This window comes from Myotis lucifugus, unplaced genomic scaffold (genome assembly GCF_000147115.1).
Source record: "Myotis lucifugus unplaced genomic scaffold, Myoluc2.0 scaffold_611, whole genome shotgun sequence".
In the NCBI taxonomy this organism is placed as follows: Eukaryota; Metazoa; Chordata; class Mammalia; order Chiroptera; family Vespertilionidae; genus Myotis; species Myotis lucifugus.
In genome coordinates, this window is record NW_005871659.1 from 322,093 (window position 1) to 346,136 (window position 24,044).

A 24,044-nucleotide genomic window follows, 5' to 3' on the forward strand; every position below is an offset into this window, starting at 1 on the left:
TCCTACATTTATCCCTACCTCATCTTCGAATGGGAGCCTGGTGGTATGAAGTCCTAGCAAAGCCCATGGTCATCCAGAATTTGGAGAACTGGAGAATAAGGGCTCATTGGCGTACAGGATGGCGCAAATGTAGGTTTACAGTTATGAGTATGCAAAACACAGAGTTTATTCTTGTATTATTATTTATTAACTAGAGGCCCGATGCACGAAATTCGTGCAAGGGGCTCGCCCTCACAGCCCCTGCTGCCTCGGCCCTCGCAGCTCTAGCTGGCTGCCTCAGCCCTCGCAGCCCCGGCTTTGTCCGGAAGGTCGTCTGGACGGTCGTTCTGCTATTCGGTCTGATTAGCATATTAGCTCTTTATTATATAGGATTGTTGTATTATTTTCCGTATGAACAACTTTAGACCTACTTTTGCCCCACCCTGTAATTTCACCAAGAGGAAGGAGGCTAGGTGGGAACTTTGTGTTCAGTGATCTGTCAGTAATTAGAAACTTGAATAAGTTATCTTACCCTTCTTTGCCTTCAGTCCCTTGTCTTTTGAATGGCAGTAATAAGTAGTACACTAATTCACAGGTTGTTGTAAGGATATTTAAAAATTTAAGGTAACTGAATAACAGGCTCTTCAAATTCCCATCTCCATCAACACATTTCCCTGCCTTGGACTCCCACCTCCTTTCCTATCTCACCTCTTATCTAATATTAATCCACTGTCCTGTGCCCCTGGTGTCGACCTCTGTCGAGCTTTCTCTAGGTCCTTGTTTAGTCAAATACCCATTTTGTTTACATCTTCATTCTCTTCACTCTACTAGCTTCTTTCCTGTAACTAATGAATATCTTCAGGTCTCTTCCATTTTAATTTCTTCGCCCCCTAGACCTCGCCCCCTAGATTCTTTTTGTCTCTTTCCTTCCATTTTTAGTCAAGTTTTTTTTAAGTCATTTATTATCTGCTGCCTCCATTTTCATGGCTATCAACCCTAGGGGAGCCCTTCCAATACCATCTCAACTAAACCCATCTCTCTCTGCTGCTGAAATTGCTCTGATAAGATTTTCCAGGATTGAGTAAGCGGGGAAATGTTGCAATAAACCATCCCAAGTAATTAGAGAGTGAAGCTAAGGAGGCCCAAGTTTGGAAGCTTTATCACATCCATTCATATTCCCCAGTCCAGTCTTTGCAGATGGGCGGTGGACTTGGTGGATTAGAATGAATGTCTCCCTCTTCTGGCAGCAAATGCAAATGACTTGTCCTGGTGGCAATGAGTCTTTAAGATTCATTTTAGTCTCTAGCCCATTGTCCTAAATTAAAGCCATATATGCACCAAGGGAATTTTTAAGGGAATTTTTTATATAGCTGTCAGGTTTTTTATTTGGGTAAAAGAACACATGACACGATATTTACCATCCTAACCTGTGCATAGTTCAGCAGTGTTAAATGAAGTATATTCACATTGCTGGGCAACCAAATTCCAGAAACTTTTTACCTTGTAAAACTAAAACTCTATACCTATTAATCAACAACTTCTCATTTCTCCCTCCCTCTAGTCCCTGACAAAGACCAATTCTACCTTCTGTTTCTATGAATATTCTAGATACTTCAAATAAGTGGAATCATATAATATTGATCTTTTGTGACTGGCTTATTTCACTTAGCTTCATGTCCTCTGGGTTGATCCATGTTGTAGCATGTGTCAGAATTAACTATAGTTTTTCAACAAATACCCCATACCAGACAAAAAATTTTTTTATTTTTTGGTTATGGAAGAGCCACTGTTGCATTTAAATTAAGAATAAATTCTTTCAATCTTTACATGAAAAATCCAGTGTGGTGTTCGCCAGAGGGAAGGAGGCTGGGGTGGAGGGTAGGTGGAACTGGGCAAAGGAGGGGCATGATGACTGGAAGAGACTTTGCTTGTGGCGATGGGCGCACAATGCATCGTGCTGAGGATGTTTTGTTGAGTTGTACACCTGAAATCTGTATGGTTTTGTGAACCAATGTCACCCCAATAAATTCAATTAAAGAAAAAAAAAAACATCCTGAACTGACCGTTGAGAAGCCACCACTTACATACCTGTAGATGGCACTGTAGTGATGGGAATAGTTATTTAGACATTTAATGTCCAGTTATTTGATAATGGCCTTTTTTTAAAAAAATATTTTATTGGTTTTTTACAGAGAGGAAGGGAGAGAGATAGAGAGTTAGAAACATCGATCAGCTGCCTCCTGCACACTCCCCACTGGGGATGTGCCCGCAACCAAGGTACATGCCCTTGACCAGAATCGAACCTGGGACCCTTCAGTCCGCAGGCCGATGCTCTATCCACTGAGCCAAACCGGTTAGGACTGATAATGGCCTTTAATAGGAAGTGGCATTAGTCACAGATTAGAGTAAAAATACAAATTATTTTTTTAAATTTCTGCTATGATTTTTGGTTTAGAACCTTGATTCTTTATAGTCTGGTTAGAAATCTTCAAATCCCTTAATACCCTCATATATCAAAGCTAAAATTTCACATTTATTTGGGAGATGCATTTTTAAAATAAGTCTTCACCTCTAGACCCATGACTTCACAGGAACAATGTTTGTTTAAATCTCCACTGTATATCTGTTTCAATAAATATCTGTTAAGTGCATGGATGAATAAAGTCTATAATTGTGCACAAGCTTATCATTTATGTGAAGCATCTCTAATTTTTAAAGAAACATAGAAGTATGTAACATTTACAGTTTTATTTATCTATATGTTACATAGATAATAATCTAGAAATTCATGACCTCGAAAACTAAAGAGAATGGGCAAAATAAATAACTTATACAGATTATTAGTTTCTTAGCTTATTCCTTAAAAAAGAAACCATGTGTTTTCATCTTCCAACCAACCGTTTTGTAAACCTCTGAAGCATCTTTAACATCCCTCTGACCCTCATTTCTATATCCAATCTGTTAGTAAATCTCAATTTTTTTCTTTACAGTGATTTTTCAATGGTCCTCCATTTTCCTGTTATTATGGCAATATTCTAGCTCAGGCCTTCATTAGCTGTTTTTCGGACACCTTTTGTAGTCTCCTGACTGATTTCCTTCTCTCCAAATTTCCAACTCTTATTCTGTTACTTGAGTGGTTATCCTGAAATACCAATCTCATATTCATTTCCTGCTCAAGAACATGCAATGGCTCCCTAGTACATTCAGAATTAAGTTCATCAACATATGTTGGCAATACTGACATACAAAAAACAATTTCTGCAGCTTTATTTCAAATGATCAAGTTTTATCATCATCTATTTCCCACATGGCCTGCTCCCAATGCTCTCTCCCTGAGTCTACTAGTAAATGAATCTATTTAGGAATCTCGTGGCCATTTGTACTTCTCCTTTAACAGTTATCATAACTACAGTGTTTTAAGGATGTTTAAGAAAATACATGCTAACCCATGCAAGGTCTGAAACTATAATAAGGGGCAAAGCTATATTAGCCTTTGCACAGGTTATCAACAGATATTCATTAATCTCTGAAGAGGATATTATCTCTGTGCTGAAAATGACATTTTCTAAAACAAAAGAAATGATAGCAGCTGAATCAAGTTCTTATTCTTTAAAAAGTTTTAAAATTTTTAATATTTTCATTCTGAATTTTGGAAATCTTGGAAAAGAGAAATGACTGCACATCACTTTTTTATTCAATATTCCAATGTTCAGGTAATCCCCAGAGAAGTCTGTCAGTCTGTCTCTATTTCTTTCTCATCAGATGGTTTAAAATGTGGTGTATGCACGTGCATGTGTGTATAAACACATTTTGTATTTAACACTCATCAGTTCTCAGTCAAGATGAAGAAATCACCCATCCCAAAGCCTCACCTACATCGTTCTGGGCAAGTCTTTGGCGGTTTGAACCATCCAGATTGGCCATTTCAATCACAGACTGCTTGGCATCGCACCAATACAACGTGTCAGTTAAGAAATCAATCGTTATTCCGCTGGGCCAGACCAGCTCAGAGCTAGCAATAACCAGACGGCCGTTGCCTTGAAGGGAAGAACTCTCAATTCGTGGATTAATCCCCATATCAGTCCAGAATAATCTCCTTTAATCAAGAAAGCATACAATAAATAAAATTTGCACAAAAAATTCTCCTATTCTTTCATCATTGGGAACATCAAGTTGATTACTTTAGAATAAACTAAGGACTATAGAAGAAGCAAGTATAGCACTATGTTGGATGAATCATTTTTTCAAAAGCAAAAACTTATCTTTTCTATGTAGAGCATCTTGGACAGGAAATGTTGAATTAAGGCTCAGGTCATTAGATAAAAAAGGAATGATTAATTTTAAAAAATTGCAGAATATTACTAATTGAAAGTGTGTCCAAGTGCATATTTTTAAATTAGCATTTCATGCTACAAATGGCACTGAAATCTTGCTAGCTTGTCCTTCTGCTATGCAGATATAAACTCACTGTACATGTAAAATTACAGCATAAAGAGAAGAGCATATTTATCTACTATCCAGTTTTATACAATGTACTCAGTTAACCTTGTTAATTTAAGTTCTGTGTATCACATTCTATAACTGCTGAGGGACATTTTTTGAGGTCCATATCTTTTCTCTGGCCTGTTTAGAGATGGATACATTGTCACTCTTTTATTCATGTGGCTGGCTCCAAATCAATGATCAATTATTACCATTATTATCTTTCCCATAGACCATCATAAATAAAAGAGCTGTTTTTTATCCTTGATTTTGAAAATCTAGGGAGGAATTGGTGATTCTCCTTACTTCTCTGAACCAAAACCAATATTTGTTGCTAATTCATAATTAACAACATAGAATCTTCTAATCTTTCATGATTTCTATTTCCTTTTGTCTAAATCTAGGAATGACCCATCATTTGAACTCATCTTATGATTTTTCAAAATAGAATTAATAAGTCATACAATCTAAATATCATCCTCTGTTCAAGAAAACAATAATGTAACCTTTTAAAGAAAGCAGTTTAATGGGCTTATCTCTGATTGATTACTAAATTACAGCCCATTTCTTTTAAAAAGAAACTGAATTTGATTAAAATGAAAGGATATCTAGAGAATAAAATATTTATATAAAAATAGAAAATGAAAAGACTTAAAAATGAGGATATCATGGTAGCCACATCATATCTGAAGATGTGGCCAAATCTAGTGGATTTTCTTGGTTTTCAATTCCACTGACCCACTGAGGTTTGAAGACAGATTTTGAACCTTAGCATTTCATTTCAAACATGACCTCTCAGAAAGGCACCCGGATTTCACAAGGACCTACTTGGCCATTGGATGAACAGCGATTCCTCGAGGCTGAGAGACGCCCTCCTTAATGAGTATTTCACGATGTTTTCCACTTAAATCACTGCCTTCAATGACAGATTTCCTAAAATGCATGTCACATTAAGGGGCTGTTACATTACACTTACTTTTTCAACAAAAATACTCCTTTTCACTGTTGCTTACTAAATGCAAAGACCAACATTCTAAGCTACTCCCACTGAGCATGTGCTCGCATGCACACACACACACACACACACACACACACATCAGGACCAAATGCCCATAAATTCTATTTTTGTAGTCTTGTCATTAGCATACCAATATTTATCCCAGGCAGTTAAATTGCACAGTGAAAGGATAAGGTAAGAGGGAATCGTGTCAGTGGCCTGGCAGGGACACAGCCTGTAGTGCAAATCCCATCATCCCTTTCTCTTCACAGCCTCCCATCACCCCAGGAACCAATGGAAGCCAGGAGAAGGGTCAGCCTCGTGGTCACAGATCCCGGGAAGGAGGGAGAGGAAAGCTCCGAGGGCCCCGAGACAGCCGCACAGGACAGCAAGGGAGATTTATGTTGACTTTTATTTTCTTCCACATGATATTTAGACAAATGAGAGCATTAAACGATTATTATTTGCTAAACTTTATACTTAATAAATAGCTCTCTGGAATCTGGCCAAGAAGAAATTGTTTGTTTCCTAGTGTTTCCATTTATTTGTCAAACAAACCTTGGTTATCAAACAGACAGTTACTGAGCAAGCACCTACTGTACACGCCAGGAATTGGCCTAAACACTGGAGACACCACAGCCTGTCTCTGTCATTACAGAGCGGAGAGTTCAGTGGGAGAGCCAGGGCTGGGAGGGAGAGGGGAGAGGAGTGGACAGGCAAACAACACCCTGCCCTGGCAGGCGTGGCTCAGTGGTTGAGCCATGACCTATGGAACCAGGAGGTCATGGTTTGATTCCCGGGCAGGGCATCCTGGGTTCTGGGCTCCGTCCCGGTAGTGGGGGTGTAGGAGGCAGCCGATCAGTGGTTCTCTCTCATCACTGATGTTTCTAATTCTCTCTCCCTCTCCCTTCCTCTCTGAAATCAATTTAAATTTTTTTTTAAAAAAAAGAACACCCTAAGCAGAAGCGAGTGCCAAGTCTGGGAGGCCTGAAGCGTGGGAAACAGTCCTCATGCTGTGGCTTTAGGATGGAGAGGACAAGGTGGACCAGAGAGAACGGTGACGGAGCTGGGGCAGTGGCAGCAGGATGGAGAAAGGGGGATGGAATCAAGTGCTAAAACCTACTCGGTACAACCCCCCCCCCACCTGTCACTGGCCTGGGGGTAATAAAACAAAGACTTATATTTTTGATATTTATTTTATATATTTAAATGCCATTTAACAAAGAAAAATCAATCAAAAAAATGAGTTCACGTGTCACCTCTGACACGCGTGTCATAGGTTCGCCATCACTGATCTAGTGGAACATCTTTCCCTTTGTGTCCACACCAAACCAGTCCCATTGTCACTGGGGTCCCCTAAGATCCACACTCCTTCCACAGCAAGAGTTGTTCATCTAGAACAGTGATGGCGAACCTTTTGAACTCGGCGTGTCAGCATTTTGAAAAACCCTAACTTAACTCTGGTGCCGTGTCACATATAGAAATTTTTTGATATTTGCAACCATAGTAAAACAAAGACTTATATTTTTGATATTTATTTTATATATTTAAATGCCATTTAACAAAGAAAAATCAACCAAAAAAATGAGTTCGAGTGTCACCTCTGACACGCGTGTCATAGATTTGCCATCACTGATCTAGAACCTTAGAAAAGTGGTTTGTTTTTTTTTTTGCCTCATGGTAGTTTTGATCTCAAAAGAATGAGCAAAAGATGTATATTTTCACCCTCTTGATTCTTTTTTACTGGGCAATTGACTTCAGGACGCAGGATTCCTTAGTACTAAATAACAGCACTGTCAGTGAAATTATCAATTAGCTTCCTTCCTACTGTTAGATGTTCATTCGAATCTGTCTTTTCGTAAGCCAATGTAAACTAGAGGCACCCACCCTGGTTCTTTTATCGGTGCAGAGTTACCATATAATCTAATATCACAAGCTTGGAATCTCAGCTATTTAAATCCAATTTCTAGCTAATATCAAGGTTTTCAAACTATAAACCTTTCATTTCCAGACAAATTAAAGGTTTTCTTTTAGCAGCTGCCATTAGAGGAAAGAGGGCTTACGAAGGGCTTGTTATTACCGAAGCCAGCGACCGAGGGAATCTGAGGCCTGCGTCTCAGGCTACGGTGCCTGTCTGTGTCTGAAGGCATTGCTTCCGCCGTGGGTCCCCTGCTGCTATTAATCAAACACAGTTCAAATTAGAGGGGCCGGGCAAAGGCGGGAAAGATGAGGAGACCTGGCAGCCTCGCAGGGGTCGACAGCGCTGACATCTGCCGTCCTGATCAACGTTTACTCTTCTGAGAAGAGCCGTGTACAAGCTCTGTCATTAGGCACAGCTGACATTTTAAATGTCCTTTTAAGTAGGTTCACCACAGAGGAGGCCGTTATTATGATTTTTATCATTATGACAACTGAAGTTGATTTCCATGTGTTCTATGACTCTGGCTTGATCACATTTTAATCAGCGCTGATTGGGGGAGGCAGTGCATAGCTGTGATCATTAAAAGCATATGCTTCGGGAGTGGCTGTCCTTGAGTTCAAATTCCAGCTCCACTACTTGCGGGCTGTTTGACTTTGGTAAAGTTATTTTACCTCGTTGATTCTCACTTTTTTCCTCTTTAAGTTGGGGATTAGAAAACGGATCTTTGGGGGATTCGATGGTATCATGGATATGAAGTTCTTAGTGCAGTATCTGGGACCTTTCAGTTAATAAATACCCCAAAGAATAAAAGAATGAAGGTCTGGTTAAATGAGCGAATGAATGAATGAAAATATACCCACTCTGGATATAGATGTGCCGCATCACATCAGCACCTGGCTCGTTTTTAAAATGCCTTTGTCTCCCATGGGCTATCCAGACCAAAAGAGCTGCTCTGGGGCATAGAAAGCCTCCCCCAAGCATACAAACCTGTTCCCTGGGACTTCGCCCGTTATGCCAGGACTGCTGATTTCATAGATGTGAAACCCTAATTAATTCTCCTCTCTTTTAATGTAATACGATGCATAGGTACCAGGTGTTCAGGTTGGCCACCATTTCACTCTATGGCTTTAAGTGGCTCTGGGAAAGCATCATTCTAGCTCAGAGCATCTCTGACACCATCCTGTGAGGTGCTTCCTCCGCTCCCAAGCAGGGAGGTGGGCTCTCACAGCACGCATGGGGGATGCAGGCACTTCCTTCCCTCACCCTCCTCCCACTCCACCATTCCTGGGGCTCACGCAGGCCACACACACACACACACACACACACACACACACACACGTGCAGCAGTCCCTTCTGTAGCCCCAAGAGCAGTGTGCTAGAAACACCACAGCTTCTCTCTGGCTCTGTTGCTTTCCACCAAAGGGAAAGCAGGCCATTTCTCTGATCTTACGAGGACTTTCCTCAGCTCCTCTCTCTCCCTCCTTCACATCACTTAGAGAGCCAGCATGTGGATTCTAGTCCAAGAGTTGTCACTTGTGTGCTGTGTAACCCTGAATAAATCACTTAGCCTTTCTGAGCCTTAGTGTCCCATCTGTAAAATGAGGGGTTGGGCCAGCTGGTCCCTGAAGCCCCTCCCGGCACTCCCTCTGGGAGTGTACACCCCTCACTTGGCAATTGTTTATGCACGGCCTTAGGACACTTCCTGGGCTGAAATGTAGGCCAAGCATTTGTATTGGTTTTCCCTGTTGCATGGGCCTTATCTCCTGGCTAAACTGTGACCTGACTGAAAAGATGAAACACTCCTCATGCTCCTTTGTATCTCCCGTGTGGCGTGGGAGAGCGCCCCATCGACAGCAGATGCTCAAGGAATGTTTGTTGACTATATTCACACAGGTTTTGCTTTTCTAGCCTGAAGTGCAAAAACACATGCTACTTTCTTTGCTCTCAAAATTCTCCCACAGGTACAGATCCAATCTTGATGAAAAGAGGAACATTTGCCTGGTGGGGGTAAGGGTGGAGGGAATATGGACAGCATTGGGGACATCTTTTCCAATCCCAGCCGTATTTTCTCATGTTCAAAGTGGAGGGTGAAGCCAGCTATCCTACCTACCCCATGACTCCTACCTCACATGGCTAAAAGGGAACATACCCTCTGTCTGTCCAATAGAGTTTACGGTTAATCCAGTCTATAGCAAGACCTTCGGGAGCATCTATTGCTTCCTCGATGAGCCTTTCTCGCTGGGAACCATCCATATTGGCTCTCTCTATCCACTTCAGGACTGTATGGGCAAAGTATACCTACAAAAGAGAACGTGAACAATTTTTATTCATTTTAAAAAATAAATGTGGAATATATACAAATGGGTTGAGTATCATACACTGGAATTGTTGAGAGCTCATCTTTGGACGTAGACACACCTGCAGCTGAACTTCAACCGAGCTGTTTCCCAGATACTTGTAAACTTCAGCAAGTTAGTCAATGTCACAGTCTCAGTCTCCTCATTGGTAAAATGGGGATTATAAGAGCAAGGACATTAGTTTTATATATAAAACTCTTTAGCCCTGCACCTGGCACATAGTTCGTATTATAACTGGTAACTTATTCATCTTTGATCATTGGTCAATAACAAACTGTACTTGAACCCTAGGCTTCTACAGACTGAAAGGGAGCAACGATTTTCAGTTTAATGGGGACTGCATGCTGGGCTGTGGCTTCTGCACGGTCCACAGCACTCCACTCACTGCAGGTCGGGAGACACAGGTTGCTCCCAGTTTTGCCACTTATTTGTTTGATAACCTTGGCCAAGTCACTGAACCTCAGTTTTCTCAACTGTAAAAATGAGGAAGTTACACTAAATATTTGCTAAAGTTTTTTCATCTCTTACCTTATATAATTGCATTTTAATTGTCCAACAGACCATACCTTGCAGGTACAAAGTTCTTTTTCAGTCTAGTACGTACTCTGTCAAGTAGGTACAAGTAGTTCATGAGAATGTGAAGAACTGGGATGGGTCAGCTTACAATTTAATGACAGCATTTGTGGGATTTTAACTTGAGTACACACATATACATAAATCTATAATCAATAGTGAGAGTATTCAAAAACTGGTAATTCATTAGGATATCATCTTTCCAGATATCAGAGGTTACCATCTTTCTAGATCAGCGGTTCTCAACCTGTGGGTCACGAACAATGAAAATACATCCTGCATTTCAGATATTTACATTATGATTCATAACAGTAGCAAAATTGCAGTTATGAAGCAGCAACGAAAATAATTTTATGGTTGGGGGTATCCACAACATGAGGAACTGTATTAAAGGGTCGCGACATTAGGAAGGTTGAGAACCACTGTTCTAGATAAAATAGAAAAGGTTCTGTCCCATAATACAAAATGGGTACTTCTCATATTCAAAAACACTCTGCTAGAACTGCTTCTCAAATTCAAATTGACACACAAACCCGCTGGGTATCTTGTTTAAATGCAAACTCTGATTCGGTGGTCACAGGTGGAGCCCAAGAATGTGCAGGTCTAACAAGTTCAAGGTGATGTCAATTCTGATGGTCCAAGGACCATCATTTGAGAAGCAAGAAAATGAGGACATTGACCAGAAAAATAAGAGAGCCACATAACAAAATTCATCTAGTCTCCTTATTCATCTAGTTGTAAAAAATACTATCTGTGCAGAAAAAAAAGACTAGTGTGGTAATAAATGAATCTTGAACTGATTTTTTCTATTAATTTTTTCCTGTTAATATAACTCTTCCATGGAGTCATATAGATTCAGCTCAGGGAAAAGAAAGAACTGTTTGCTAGTGTTTAATTACTAAACTTTTACTTGTAAAAGTAGTTATATTTGGCCATCAATCCATACCAATTAAACATGGAATTAATTTGCTTCTCTCTCTCTCCTTTTTTTTTGTGGCCAATTACCAGACTGCTTCAAATCAGGAAAAAATAAAAGCACAAAGTTTAAAATTTTAAAATTCTATAAATTAACCTAATAATAACTAAATAATTATGAAGGGAGAGTAATAACTATATAAACTTCTAAGTATCCCCAAAGACACTGTAACATATTTCAAGCACATTCTAACTTAGCACAAAGACAACTAACAAAGATCAAATGATCAAATGATTAGATTGATAACATAGAAATTGTAAGTTATATACAAAAACTTCATGTAAAAATTGATTATTATGTAAATCATTTCATGAGTTAGACAGCCATTCCCACATGAACCATAAACTTCCATTTCCTGATTTCCATGGTTGATAGATCATTAAATTCCCTCTCTCAATGTCATACATGAAGTGCAAATTACTAACCCATCCCTCCTAAGTACAACCCCAACCTCTCACTTCTCCCACTACCAGCAAATGATCACAAACCTACTTATGGGTTTTTCCTATATGTGTATGGTACTGTGGTAGGCTCCAGAAACAAAACTAAACTTAAGATCTTGCTCAATCATCTCTAATAAAATAGCTGAATCACATCAAGAACCAGGGTTCTGATAATAGAAAATCCTTAACATTTCTCAAATGATGCTTCAATGTATATATTTACATTTTTCTGTGCCTAATGATTCTGAACTTGGAAGAGGATTGTCAAGTAGCCCAGGTCATCTATTAGGATTAAATTCTCTACTCTGTCCTGAAAGCGCAGCCACATCTGTTCAAGTGATAAAACATTACCTTATTTTCCACAGGGTCATGGTCTAGAGCGAAAACCGCTCCCATCTGCTGGCTGAGTAGGGTTCCATAGTCAGTTCCATCAAAATGCATGTGTCGAATATCTTGAGAATTGGCAAACAGCAAAAACGGTTGTGGTCCTGATAACCAAATTCAAATATGGCTCCATTTAAAATACGCCCCGAAAGCCAAGAGGCACTTCTGACTCTTCCCTTTCCTTCGCCCTCTTCCTTAACTTCTGCAGTACTTGTTTTCTTAACTTCCCACCAGTGTGTGTAGGTTAAGACAGGCAAGAAGAGTTCCTTTTCCATGAGGTGACATATTGCCAGAATTTCATCACTGGATTCGTCCCTGTCTAGGGGCCTGCTTTTAAAATGCAAATTACTTAGAGAAAGAGCCAGCATTAAATAACCAACACCATAACTAAATGGTATAAGTGTTAGTGCTGTAATCTCCCTGACTCATGCATACTGAAACATATTAAAATTAGCATATTGTATTAATTCAGATCTGAATAAATACCCTCTTCTGGCCTGAGCACTTCTAGAATGGAAGCATGATTATTTGAGTTAATAACAAGACCCTTGTTAATTTTCAGAGTTCAGGTTGTGCTAGATTAACAAAGACCCTGGGAAGTTAAGAGTATTGGGCTAAGGCAATCCAAGATTGCAAGCATGATGAATCTCAGGAGAGATTAAATCAATTTAGTATAAATCTAGGATTTCCAAGGCTGTTGAAGGACACAAGAGATGTAACATCAGCAGATAAAATAATAGTCAAAGCATACAACTTCATACTGAATTTTGACATTAAAAAACCTGAATTTGTCAAAGTATTATTATTATTACATTCATTGGACAGTTAAAAATCAAATCAATCGACAAATACTTATTCAATTCTTTTTAACTATAAAGTGTTTAAATCTATTCTGGTCATGACTTTCACATATACTGGAATACCACGCTTGATGTTATAGCAAATCTTTGCTGAATACTAATTAACTTCTAAATATTCCTCAAAAACACTATTATTTATATGATTATTACTTACATTACTTACATTTATAATATAATTTGTTTTCCATCTCCAAAAATAAAAAATCAGACCTTTAATGCTCTGTCTTTATAAATGAAATGTTTTTTTCACATACTTTTGCAGAGACACACTTTCAAACACCCACAGCACTAACCTGAAGCTACACAGCTTTTTTTGTCCAGTTGAAGGTCATACCCAGGAAGGCAGCCACATTCCCAGGATACTGGGCTGAGAGCGAGGCAGAGTTGGCTACATCCACCATTATCAGGTGATGAGCAGCCTACAAAAGAGAATTGCTTGGTAATGATGCTGTCATTCAAAAATATAACAATTTTTTATCAAAATATTGAGTTGAGCCAGGTATATATAGATTTTTTAAACCATTTCCACAATCATTTATGCTGCTGCAATCAAGTTTATTTTGCAGAGATTAGAAGCAAAATGTCACCATACTCGACTTCCTGTAATCTAACGTCTTGAGTGTTTACCCTTCACATCTCAATGGCCCTTGTCCTGGTGTTCTATTACTGAGTTCAAGACCATGTACATTGGCAGTTGGTGGAATACAAAATACATTTTTTAAAAATATGTTTTTATTGATTTCAGAGAGAGGAGGGGGAGGGAGAGAGTGATAGAAACATCAATGAGAGAGAAACATCGATCGGCTGCCTCGCACACAGCCCCCACTGGGATCAAGCCTGGGCATGTGCCCTGACTGGAAATCAAACCTGTGACTTCCTGGTGCATGGATGATGCTCAACCAACTGAGCCACACTGGCCAGGGCCGAAATACATTTTGATGAGTTTGGCAACTGGTCTAACTCTTCCTAGTGATAAATATATTTTTTTCTCTCTCACATTTTTGGCCTCTTGACTGCTTTTGTTTTCTTTATTTAAAAAAAAAGCCACACATAAGTCTTCTGTTAATTTTGAGTTTCATCCATCCCTCTATATGCTTAGGTCTATGAAATAAACATAGAGAGGTATTTATAGGTGCAAGGAACAGGCTAAGTACTTTGCATCCATCATCTGCTTAATCCTGGCTACAAATCCAGAAGGGAGGTATTGTTAACCTCTACAGATGAGGAAACTGAGACCAAGAGAGAGCAAGTAACTAGTCCAAAATAACACTGCTAGTACCTGGTAATGCTAACTCAGGGCTATCTAATTTCAGACCCCTTCATAACCACTACACTCTGCTATCTAAAAACCAAAACCAAAAATATCATTTAGGTCTACACTAAGCCATTGCATAAATATCTTTCAGTGCGTAATGTTGGAAAATCTATTCTTCTTTGCCAATAAGATGCAAATTATAGGTGTCACCTAGAAAATGTATATTTTCAAACAAACAAAAAGTTAATAAACTTACCACTACATGTTTTTCCATCTGGCTCAAGCACTGAGCCTTCAGGACAGAAACATATGGGACCATCCGAAGTCAGAACACAGTCATGGCTGCATTCAGATGCATTGCTTGGACAGGAAATGAATTCTAAATAATGAAGAATAAGGTCAAGATTAGTGTTAAATCACATTTGTGGAAATTCAGTAAAATTGCTTGCTAATAAAAAATGCTATCCTGAAAAGAGTAAGTTAAATAGAAATCAAACATTTATGAATTACTGTGGTAATGAAGGAACAAAAAGAAAAGAAAAATTTCAAATCCAAAGAATATATAAAGAAAAACATCTGATTTTGGAAAATGACTCCAGTTTCCTCTAACTTTCTTTTATGTCAAATGATATTTTTAAAGTTATTGGTCGTCAAAATTCAAAAATATTTAAAATGGAATGTGGGCGAATGATTCTCAAGTTCATCTGGAAAACAAATTTATGTGAAGGGAAAACTAAGAACATTGTATGACTGTGGTTAGGTGTAGGGACAGAGTGAGAGGCGCTTAACAAATATCAAAATGTACCATGAAGGAACAATAATTAAGACAGTGGGTAACAAATATGGGAAAAGACAGAAAGAATAGTAGAACCAGATAGAAAGCTTGTTTTATAAAAGACTCAAGTACACATAAAGGTATTTTTTAAGATAAAGGTATTTTAAATCATTGAGCATGTGAAAGATGTTCCAATCAATATTTATCCTATCTTAACTGTACAAATTGTATCTTAAAGTAACCAAATAGTTAATGAAAGTTTTCTTCATACAGATATTCCAATTAATAATTAAAAGTAACTACTAGAGCCCTAACTGGTTTGGCTCAGTGGATAGAGCATTGGCCTGGGGACTGAAGGGTCCCAGGTTCGATTCCAGTCAAGGGCATATGTACCTTGGTTACTGGCACATCCCCAGTAGGAGGTGTGCAGGAGGCAGCTGATCAATGTTTCTCTTTCATCGATGTTTCTAACTCTCTATCCCTCTCCCTTCCTCTCTGTAAAAAACCAATAAAATATATATATTTTTAAAGTAACTACTAGAACTAGACATCGCCATTTGAAACCCTTGGTGGAATAATGAATCTAGGAAGTGATTGGCAATGGCTGCTACAACCCTCCTCCGAAAGACCACTGGCCCTTTTCTAGCCCCTCAGCCACCTTGGCCGCTTCCAGGTGTGTTTGGTTGGTGGGGGCCCTGTACCAAAGGAAGAAGGACGGTGGCTGAAAAGAAGACAAAAAGTCCTTGGAGTCACCTCTCGGCTCCAGCTCATTATAAACAGTGAAAAGTAAGTTCTGTGGGCACAAGCCGCTCTGAGTTATCAGACGGGGCAAGAGGGAACTGGCCATCCTCGTCAACAGCGGCCCAGCGCTGTGGGGATCTGAGACAGAGTTCTGCAGCGTGTTGGCCAAAACCCGGGTCCATCACGGCAGTGCCAATAATATCGAACTGGAGAATTGTACACCGGAATCCTATATACTTTTATTAACCAATGACCCAGGTGACTCTCTGTCATTAGAAGCATGCCAGACAGACTAGTGAACAGTGCATCATGCAAAATTGTTCTTTAGTAAAACAGGCCAGAGCTTGTTTCTAAAAAAGAATGAAAGAAAGACAAAGAGAAAGAAAGACTATAGGGGACATTTATAATGTGTCTCCTGATGGAAATATAACCACACCTATGAAGTATTCTTGCCAAAAATGTCAAAGCTGAGTCTGATCAAGCCTTTACATCTATCTACAAGTTTGTAGAAGAAAAAGGACATCACAGAAGTGCCATCAGTAAAATCCAAAACGTGAGAGACTCTGAAAGGGAAAAAATGGTTCTTTAATAAATATTTGCAAGGGGGAAAAAGAAGAAAGAGAATCTGTAGGATAATATAGAGTTGTATCAACCTAACACAACAGTATTACTACCCTTGTCTGGATACTTCTTCAAACCAAACAACTGTGCAAAAAATTTTTTAAGAGAATTTGAAAACTGACTAGATATTTGATATTATTATGGAATTATTAATTTTTAGGTGTAGTAATGGTATTGTGGTTATACCTGAAAACTGAATATTAGATGATATTAGAGATTTACAGCTAGTTTTTTAGATATAATAATATATCATGATTTTATATGCTTGTCTTTTAGTAATATACATATAATGAATATCATAAAATATGGATAAATTTGGAATATATATATATATTCCACAAGTCTGGAATAGAATCCAGTCATTTATGTTTTAAAACAAAATAAAATAAAACTCCAAGGTAATTCTGAAGCTTACAGCTGATCTAGGACCATCAACCCAGACCATAGCCACCTCCCAAACATCAGTGAATATGAAGGAAATAGCAAAGTAAGTACTTGTGACTTACGGTGACACCGTTTCCCATCAGGAAGCAGAACAAATCCTACAGGGCATGTGCAATAATAGGATCCGGGGGTATTTTCACACCCAAGAGTACAGCCATGATTCCAAAGGGCACATTCATTGACATCTACACAATGACAACAGCAAAACACAGATGGTTATTTTTGAAAATAAATTGTAGTATCCCTCACAAGTCAGCCCAAAATAGAGCATCTCACACTTGTATCTGCTGTTCCTGACCGTGGAAAGACTGCTTTTGCTACTGTAGTAAAGGGTGAAAGAAGTCAGTTCAATTATCATGAAAGTCCTTGTTATTCTGTCAGAGTTTGCACTTTCATATACAGATGTTCATAGAATTACCCTGGGGGGGGAAATCATACTATTTTCTCTGAAAAGATACAGCAACTTAAAGCCACTTAAGGCAGGACTGTTGAAAGTTCTTGACAAGGACAGGACATGCCTGCTCTGCTCTGCAGCCTCTCAAAACTGACAGGAGCCCTCCCCTGAGGGTGGGCCCACTCTCAGCAGCATCCCTCAGCGACACCCAGCCTCCAGGTCCCCGTTCTATGAGATGCCTCCCTCTGACTAGCCCCAGGTAAGCAGGGGTCTCACATTTACCTAATGTCTCACCCCAGCTACCTCCACTGCGTATGCGCTGCAGCCATCGGAGTGTTTTCAGCAGCAGCTCACTGGAGGCCCCGGTATTCCTCCTGGGTCCGCTAAACTTGGCCTAGAGTCTCATCTAGGAGGAGCCCTAGCTGACCAGCGGGCTGCACAGTTCCTCCAGATTCCCTTTCCCACTAGACCTTCAGGGGAGGAGATGTGGGGTCACACACCCTTTGAGCGTCTTATGATAGCTATGGAACTACTTCCCTAAAATATTTGAAAATAGAGATATTTTGCACACAGCCAAACCCACGGGGTTCCATGGAGTTCACTCAGAGAACGCCTGCCTACGGTCAACCCCTGCGGAGCCTCTGAAAGCATTCGATCTAGGAACACAAGCTATAAAGAAGACCTGGAAGTATTACGAAGGCTTTAAAAACAGGGGAAAATAAAATTGCTTCTCTGGGGAAGGGAGAGGGGAGTAAAACTGATTTCACATGGAGGCTCTGCATGGCCCACTGAAGAGCAGGTGGCTGTCAGAGCCCCCGACAGCCGCCGCGCATTACCTTCACAGTGCTTCCCGTCCTGGCTTAAGGCGTAGCCCTCCGCACACGAGCACAGGTAGGACTGAGGGGCTTGCCCGCACACGCTGCCTCTGCAGTTACCTTTCCTCACTTTGCAGAGTTTCTGATCTAAAAGAGAAGATGGTTTATTTGACATGGGGGTGTGTTTTGACAGGGGGCAATGCCTGATTCCTTCATGGTTCTTAAATCTAATCTCCCTGTGGCATCCGCAGGGGGGTTGTCTTCCACGGTGGTGGCTCCGCTCTAGGGTGGGACGGCTTTGGCAGGATTCGCAGCTTTCCCAAACCCATTCAGTTTCCTAATCGTATCCCTCCTGCAAAAGCTCTCAGGATAGGGTGTTCAGATTAGCTGGGGGTGTCATTCCTTGCGTGACTAACACTAAACACAACTTGGCTTTTTTCATTCTGATTTACCTTTGTAAAAAAAATAATTAAATACAAAAATTTTACAAACAAAAATTCTGTAAATGAAATATCTCTTACAGAGCAACTGTTCTTAAGTGTAATATTTATCTGTCAAATCTATATAGTTAATTATTTTTAGGATCACTGTTTCAAGAACATTTTTCAGATTTAATAAATACCCATGTAATATGTCTAGCCCCAATTTTCTGAGTTTATTGCATTCCATGTTTTACAAAATAACCCAGTGTAAATAGTAAAATCTGCTCAGTGAGGTAGATGCTTGGGTTGAATTAGCCAAATATAATGAACAATAAATGGCCAGCGTGGTACCTTTAATTATCAGAGCCCGAATCAAGGGCCAAACTAGTCACACGTACATCTCTGCTCCAGTTGTGCTCCTTCTTATTCTTTGCCAATTTTTACAATGACAACACCTTTGCAAAATGCTCTAGAAAATACTGAGATAAGCTGAGTGTGAAGGCTGACCCCAGGATGCAGTTAGATATGAGGCCAGAGCTCTGGTAGGAGGTGACCTCAAGGGGAGAAAATGGGGGTCATGGACCCTGAGTCATGACATGGCTGAGGTCAACGAGACCCTGTGAATCATGGGGAGAGCCAAAGACCTAAGGGCAGGACTGCTGAAAACAGCCTTGCTGCGAAGGGCACAAGAAACTGGCCAGAGAGAACCTGAGCATAGCAGTGCAAGGGGCCGAGACCATGCTCCATGTGGCTCTCTGTTTATCTACTTATAAATGTCTCCTCTCTCTGACTCTACCTGTTTCCTTCTGTTTTAAATTATGAAACACTTTTCTTGACCAACACCAGCATGACACAGTAGAGACATATCCTTGCCCCTTGAAAATGTCCCTAGCGTGCACTGTCCCACCCGAAGAGCATGTCGCACTTGGGAGATTCTGATTTGCTAAATCAAGGAAATGGCTCAGGAATCTGCATTTTTCACAGGATCAGGGTGATTCTGAAGCCGGGAGTCTTCACGCCACACTCTGAGAAACAGCAACCTAATGATGTGCTAATGAAACATCTCTCCTTCATCTCAGTTGCAAATACCTCCTTTTACCTTGTCTGTGTTATTTCCTTACTTATTTTAAACTCGTTTACTTGAATCTCTGTACAGAATTAAATGCACAATCAATTTTGTCAATTATTCAATACTGTTGCAATAAGACCTACTAAGTCAGTTAAGATTACACTGAATAATATTTTTATATCCATTCCAAAATTTTTATTTTTTTGTTCATTTTTGTGCCAATTATGAATGTATAGTTACATTGTTTTTCATGTTCCTACATGTTTCACATATCAAAATTTTAACTAAGCAAACTTAAAAATAATATGATCCAAAAATGTAAAGTTAAATGACTAAAATTATACTAGTAAACTTGTAAATTTGTTGGAGACAAAATACACCCACTGCAAATTTAAGAAAAAAAAGTCATGTAATTGCCCTAGCTAGTGTTGCTCACTGGTTAGAGTGTCCGCCTGCGCATCAAAGGGTCTCAGGTTCAGCTCCTACCTGGGTTGCAGGTTCAATCCCCGCCCCAGGAGTGAGTATGGGAGGCAACCAGTTGATGTGGCTCTCTCACATTGCTGTCTCTCCTCTCTCTCTCTCTCTCTCTCTCTCTCTCTCTCTCTCTCTCTCTCTCTCTTCCTTTCTCTCCCCCCCACCCCCCTCTCTCACTCTCTCAGAAAAAGCAATGGAAAAAGTATCCTCAGGTGAGGACTAACAACAAAATAGCAGTAAAAAAAAAAATAGTAATTTTTTTTACTTCAATTTTTATAAAGTTTTCAAGTGAATAACAAAAATCCAGAAAGGTCTGATTTGGCCTTCTAGTGGCACCAAAGTGCAATGCTTTCTTGAGGTAACAAAAAAAAAATGAACAATTAAGATTCCTATAAATATTCCTTATAAAAATCTTTCCAAACCCCATATGATAGATGACCACTGCTTTAAGAATTAGGAAGACAGAGTTCTGTCTTGGTTCTGCCTTTTACATTGAATCACTTTTTTGTTGCTGTTTACCTCAGTTTCCTAAGCCATGAAATTCAAGTGTTCAGATAGATATTCTCTGAGATCTCGCACTTAAAAAAATTTTTTTTATGATTCTATACAGAATCAGATGTTTGTGGTACATTCCTCTAAATTTATACCTCTAAAGATTCTCAAACCTTGATTACTGCTGAAAATATGTTAATGGAGATTCAAATTGACTAATAAAAATAATTAGTGTCTAGGGTAAAGGAAATGCTCTTTCCTTCATCTAGATTTTTATTGTTGTTGCTAATTTTCTACCACCTCTCACCTGCCCTTCTGTATGTTCCTATTACCATCATCACCATTGTCATACATATATATATATATTCCATTCACATTTATAGTCCCACTTCGCATAGTGTCTTTTACAACATAGATGTACTACAGACCCTAAAACACAAGCAAAAAAACCTTGTGATTGTATCATCTGCAACTTAATTCCTTCATGTGATTTCTCCTTCAATTTCCAGTCAGCCTTAGAGTGTGAACTCAAAACAGATGGTCAGGCTCTGCTAGCCCAGTCCCCTTTCCACAAGACCATGCCCTGATGGTTTTAATAATCTTACTAATAATATACATCACTCTTCAAAGATAAGCATAGGCAAAAAAGCAATCATTATTTTCCTCTGAATGTGCTGATGGTGTGACCTGAATTCAGACACTAAACACCTTAAAAGGTCATTTTAAGAAGTAGCAAAACATAGAGGATTGAGGGCTATACTTTTGTTTAATCACCTTAATCTTCTGCGGTTCTTTAGCTTCAAATTAGGCCAAAGCTAGCACTCAGAATGCTGCTGATGACCTCAGATAATACCCCTTCCCAGGGCCCAGCATTGAGGCTTAATTACCTTTGAGATCGAATTAAAGTTCCTAATCATGGAGTTTAATGTCCACCACCAACTGTTCCTTCCGCACCTACCTGGCTAACACGCAGGCTCTCAGGAGCTTTGCTACAGCCAAGTAAATCTGCAGATTTTACTCTGGCCCAGTTCTGAACAAGGGACATGGGATTCCTTATCCTGCTTTTTTCCCACTGTCACACCTTTTTTCTACCTCAGGTTCATCGTAATATGTTTTTATTGATTTCAGAGAGGAGTAGAGAGGGAGAGAGTGATAGAAACATCAATGATGAAAGAGAATCATTGATTGGCTGCCTCCTGCGTGCCCCTCCACTCAGCCAGAATTCATCTACTTGGTATCTTTCATCATCTAAACTCCTCTAAACATCAGAAAGTAAACAAATCAACAGACTCCAAGCAGTTAAAAATACATGCTTTTTACTCTCAGAAGAGCCCCTCAGGCTCACTCAGTCATTTATATTTTAGACCCATTTCTGACAAGTTTGGCCAGCCCATAGCATGGAAATAAAAATACAAGGTGTGCGCCCTTCACTCCCATTGTTACAACCCCAACAATCACGACATTCCCTGGCAGCAGAAGTGGCTACATGACTCCAGCGGTCTTTCTCGCCGAGCCCAGACAGAGCCTCAGCCCAGCTTTCAGACCTCCCGGGGCAGTTACTGGGAGAGAGCAGGTTCTAGACCAGGGGTGGGCAAACTTTTTGACTCGAGGGCCACAATGGGTTCTTAAACTGGACCGGAGGGCCGGAACAAAAGCATGGATGGAGTGTTTGTGTGAACTAATATAAATTCAAAGTAAACACCATTACATAAAAGGGTACGGTCTTTTTTTTTTTTTAGTTTTATTCATTTCAAACGGGCCGGATCCGGCCCGCGGGCCGTAGTTTGCCCACGGCTGTTCTAGATGAACCTATTGGTCATCTCTCCCATGAAGATTAGAAGCCTCAAATCAGGGCTCCTCCTAGAGAAAGATGGTACAGTTTGAGTGCCCAAATGATAATAATTGCAATAAATAAAAACACGTCAAATATTTTTTAAATCCGTGAGTTTATAAAGATGCTTTTAAAAAAGATCACTTTTGGAGGCTAGCCTACTAACCCTTATTCTGAAAACAGATACATTAGGGAAATAATCGAGCATTTAATTTTCCTTTCCTATAAAAGATCCTCCTCAGAGAAATCATACTGCTGATGTGAATAAACGCATAAACGATGATAGACTGGAATGTCCTCACTTTGAACCACCAACCAAAAAATGGCTCTAGGCAACGATAAACAATAGCTTCTAAAGCCTGATTGCTCAAAAGGCCGATGGGAAACTTGATAATGGATGGACCAGGTTGGCAACACCAGAACTGCTGATGAATCTTAAACATCACAGAAGAACAAGAACCAGCCACTGCATGCCCGCTGCTGTGGTCGGTAGGAGGCATACAGCACTGCCTGCAGTACCACCTATTAGGTATTCTTGCAAGAAACCTGAATTTGAACAAGCTTCTAAGCCTAAACTATCTGTTCAAAGAAATACAGAATCATGTTAAATGACACCATAGGGGTATAATCTGCAAAATCCAGAATGTGAACAATTCTACAAAACAAATGATCTGGTTTCCTCAGTAAACAAATGGTAAGAAAAAGCCCCGGATTGGAAGATAAAGTGAGGTCACAGCCAGGCATGTGAGGACCTGCAAGCAGTGAGAGCCGACAGCGAGAAAGAAGACAGGAAAATGATAAAGAGCCATTCCGACCACTGTGTTTCAAGTGGCAGCCATTTGGTGTCAGGGCAAACCTGTATTAAAAACCCAGCTTGGCCCTGGCTGGTTTGGCTCAGTGGATAGAGCGTCAGCCTGCGAACTGAAGGGTCCCAGGTTCGATTCCTGTCAGGGGCACATGCCCGGGTTGCGGGCTTGATCCCCAGTAGGGGCGTGCAGGAGGCAGCCAATCAATGATTCTCTCTCATCATTGATGTTTCTATCTATCTCTTCCTCTCCGTTCCTCTCTGAAATCAATAAAGATATATTTTAAAAAAACACCCAGCTTTACCTCAAACCAGTCTTGCCCCAGTGGTGTCTCTTTGTAAACATTGAAGACAATGTCAATACTACCTATAACTATGTTGGAAGGATATAGCAATCCATATTTTGCTAAGATTTCTGTGAAAAATAAAAGAGCTTTGGATGTTTGGAGTGATCATTTAGAATTATATGAAAACAGAAGAAACTGGAATCCCGTGCACTGCTGGTGGGGATGTAAAATGGCACAACCACTGTGGGAAACAGCATAGAAATTTATTTTAAAATTAAAAACAGAATTGTCATCTGATCCAAAAATTCACTGGATCAAAAGAATTAAAAGCAGGGTCTTACATGGATGGACCAGGCTGGCAACACCTGAACTGCTGATGAATCTGGAACATCACCAACAGAACAAGAACCAGCCGCTGCATGCCCGTGTTCACAGGAACATTATTCACAGTAGATAAACATGGAAGCAACCCAAGTGTTCATCAACAGATACATGAATAAGCGAACTGTGGAACATGCTTAAAATGGGATATCATTCAGCCTTGAAGTGGAAGAAACTTCTGACATAGGCTATAACATAGTTGAACCTTGAGGACGTTAGGCTAAATAAATAAGCCAGTTACAAAAGATAAATACTGCATAATTCCA

The 24,044-nt window shown here is 39.8% G+C and overlaps 1 protein-coding gene across 1 annotated transcript in view; it reads right to left on the reverse strand.

Moving 5' to 3' along the window:
• EGF (epidermal growth factor) overlaps positions 1-24,044 on the reverse strand; it is an 82,986-nt gene that overhangs the window by 30,774 nt on the left and 28,168 nt on the right. Inside the window, exons 6-13 of the mRNA XM_014447088.2 lie at positions 18,039-18,164; positions 16,871-16,993; positions 14,484-14,606; positions 13,266-13,391; positions 12,080-12,216; positions 9,529-9,677; positions 5,290-5,394; positions 3,852-4,075 (exon numbers count right to left, since the gene is read on the reverse strand). Of these exons, the coding sequence (XP_014302574.1) occupies positions 3,852-4,075; positions 5,290-5,394; positions 9,529-9,677; positions 12,080-12,216; positions 13,266-13,391; positions 14,484-14,606; positions 16,871-16,993; positions 18,039-18,164 (1,113 nt within the window). The remainder of the gene's footprint in view (positions 1-3,851; positions 4,076-5,289; positions 5,395-9,528; positions 9,678-12,079; positions 12,217-13,265; positions 13,392-14,483; positions 14,607-16,870; positions 16,994-18,038; positions 18,165-24,044) is intronic.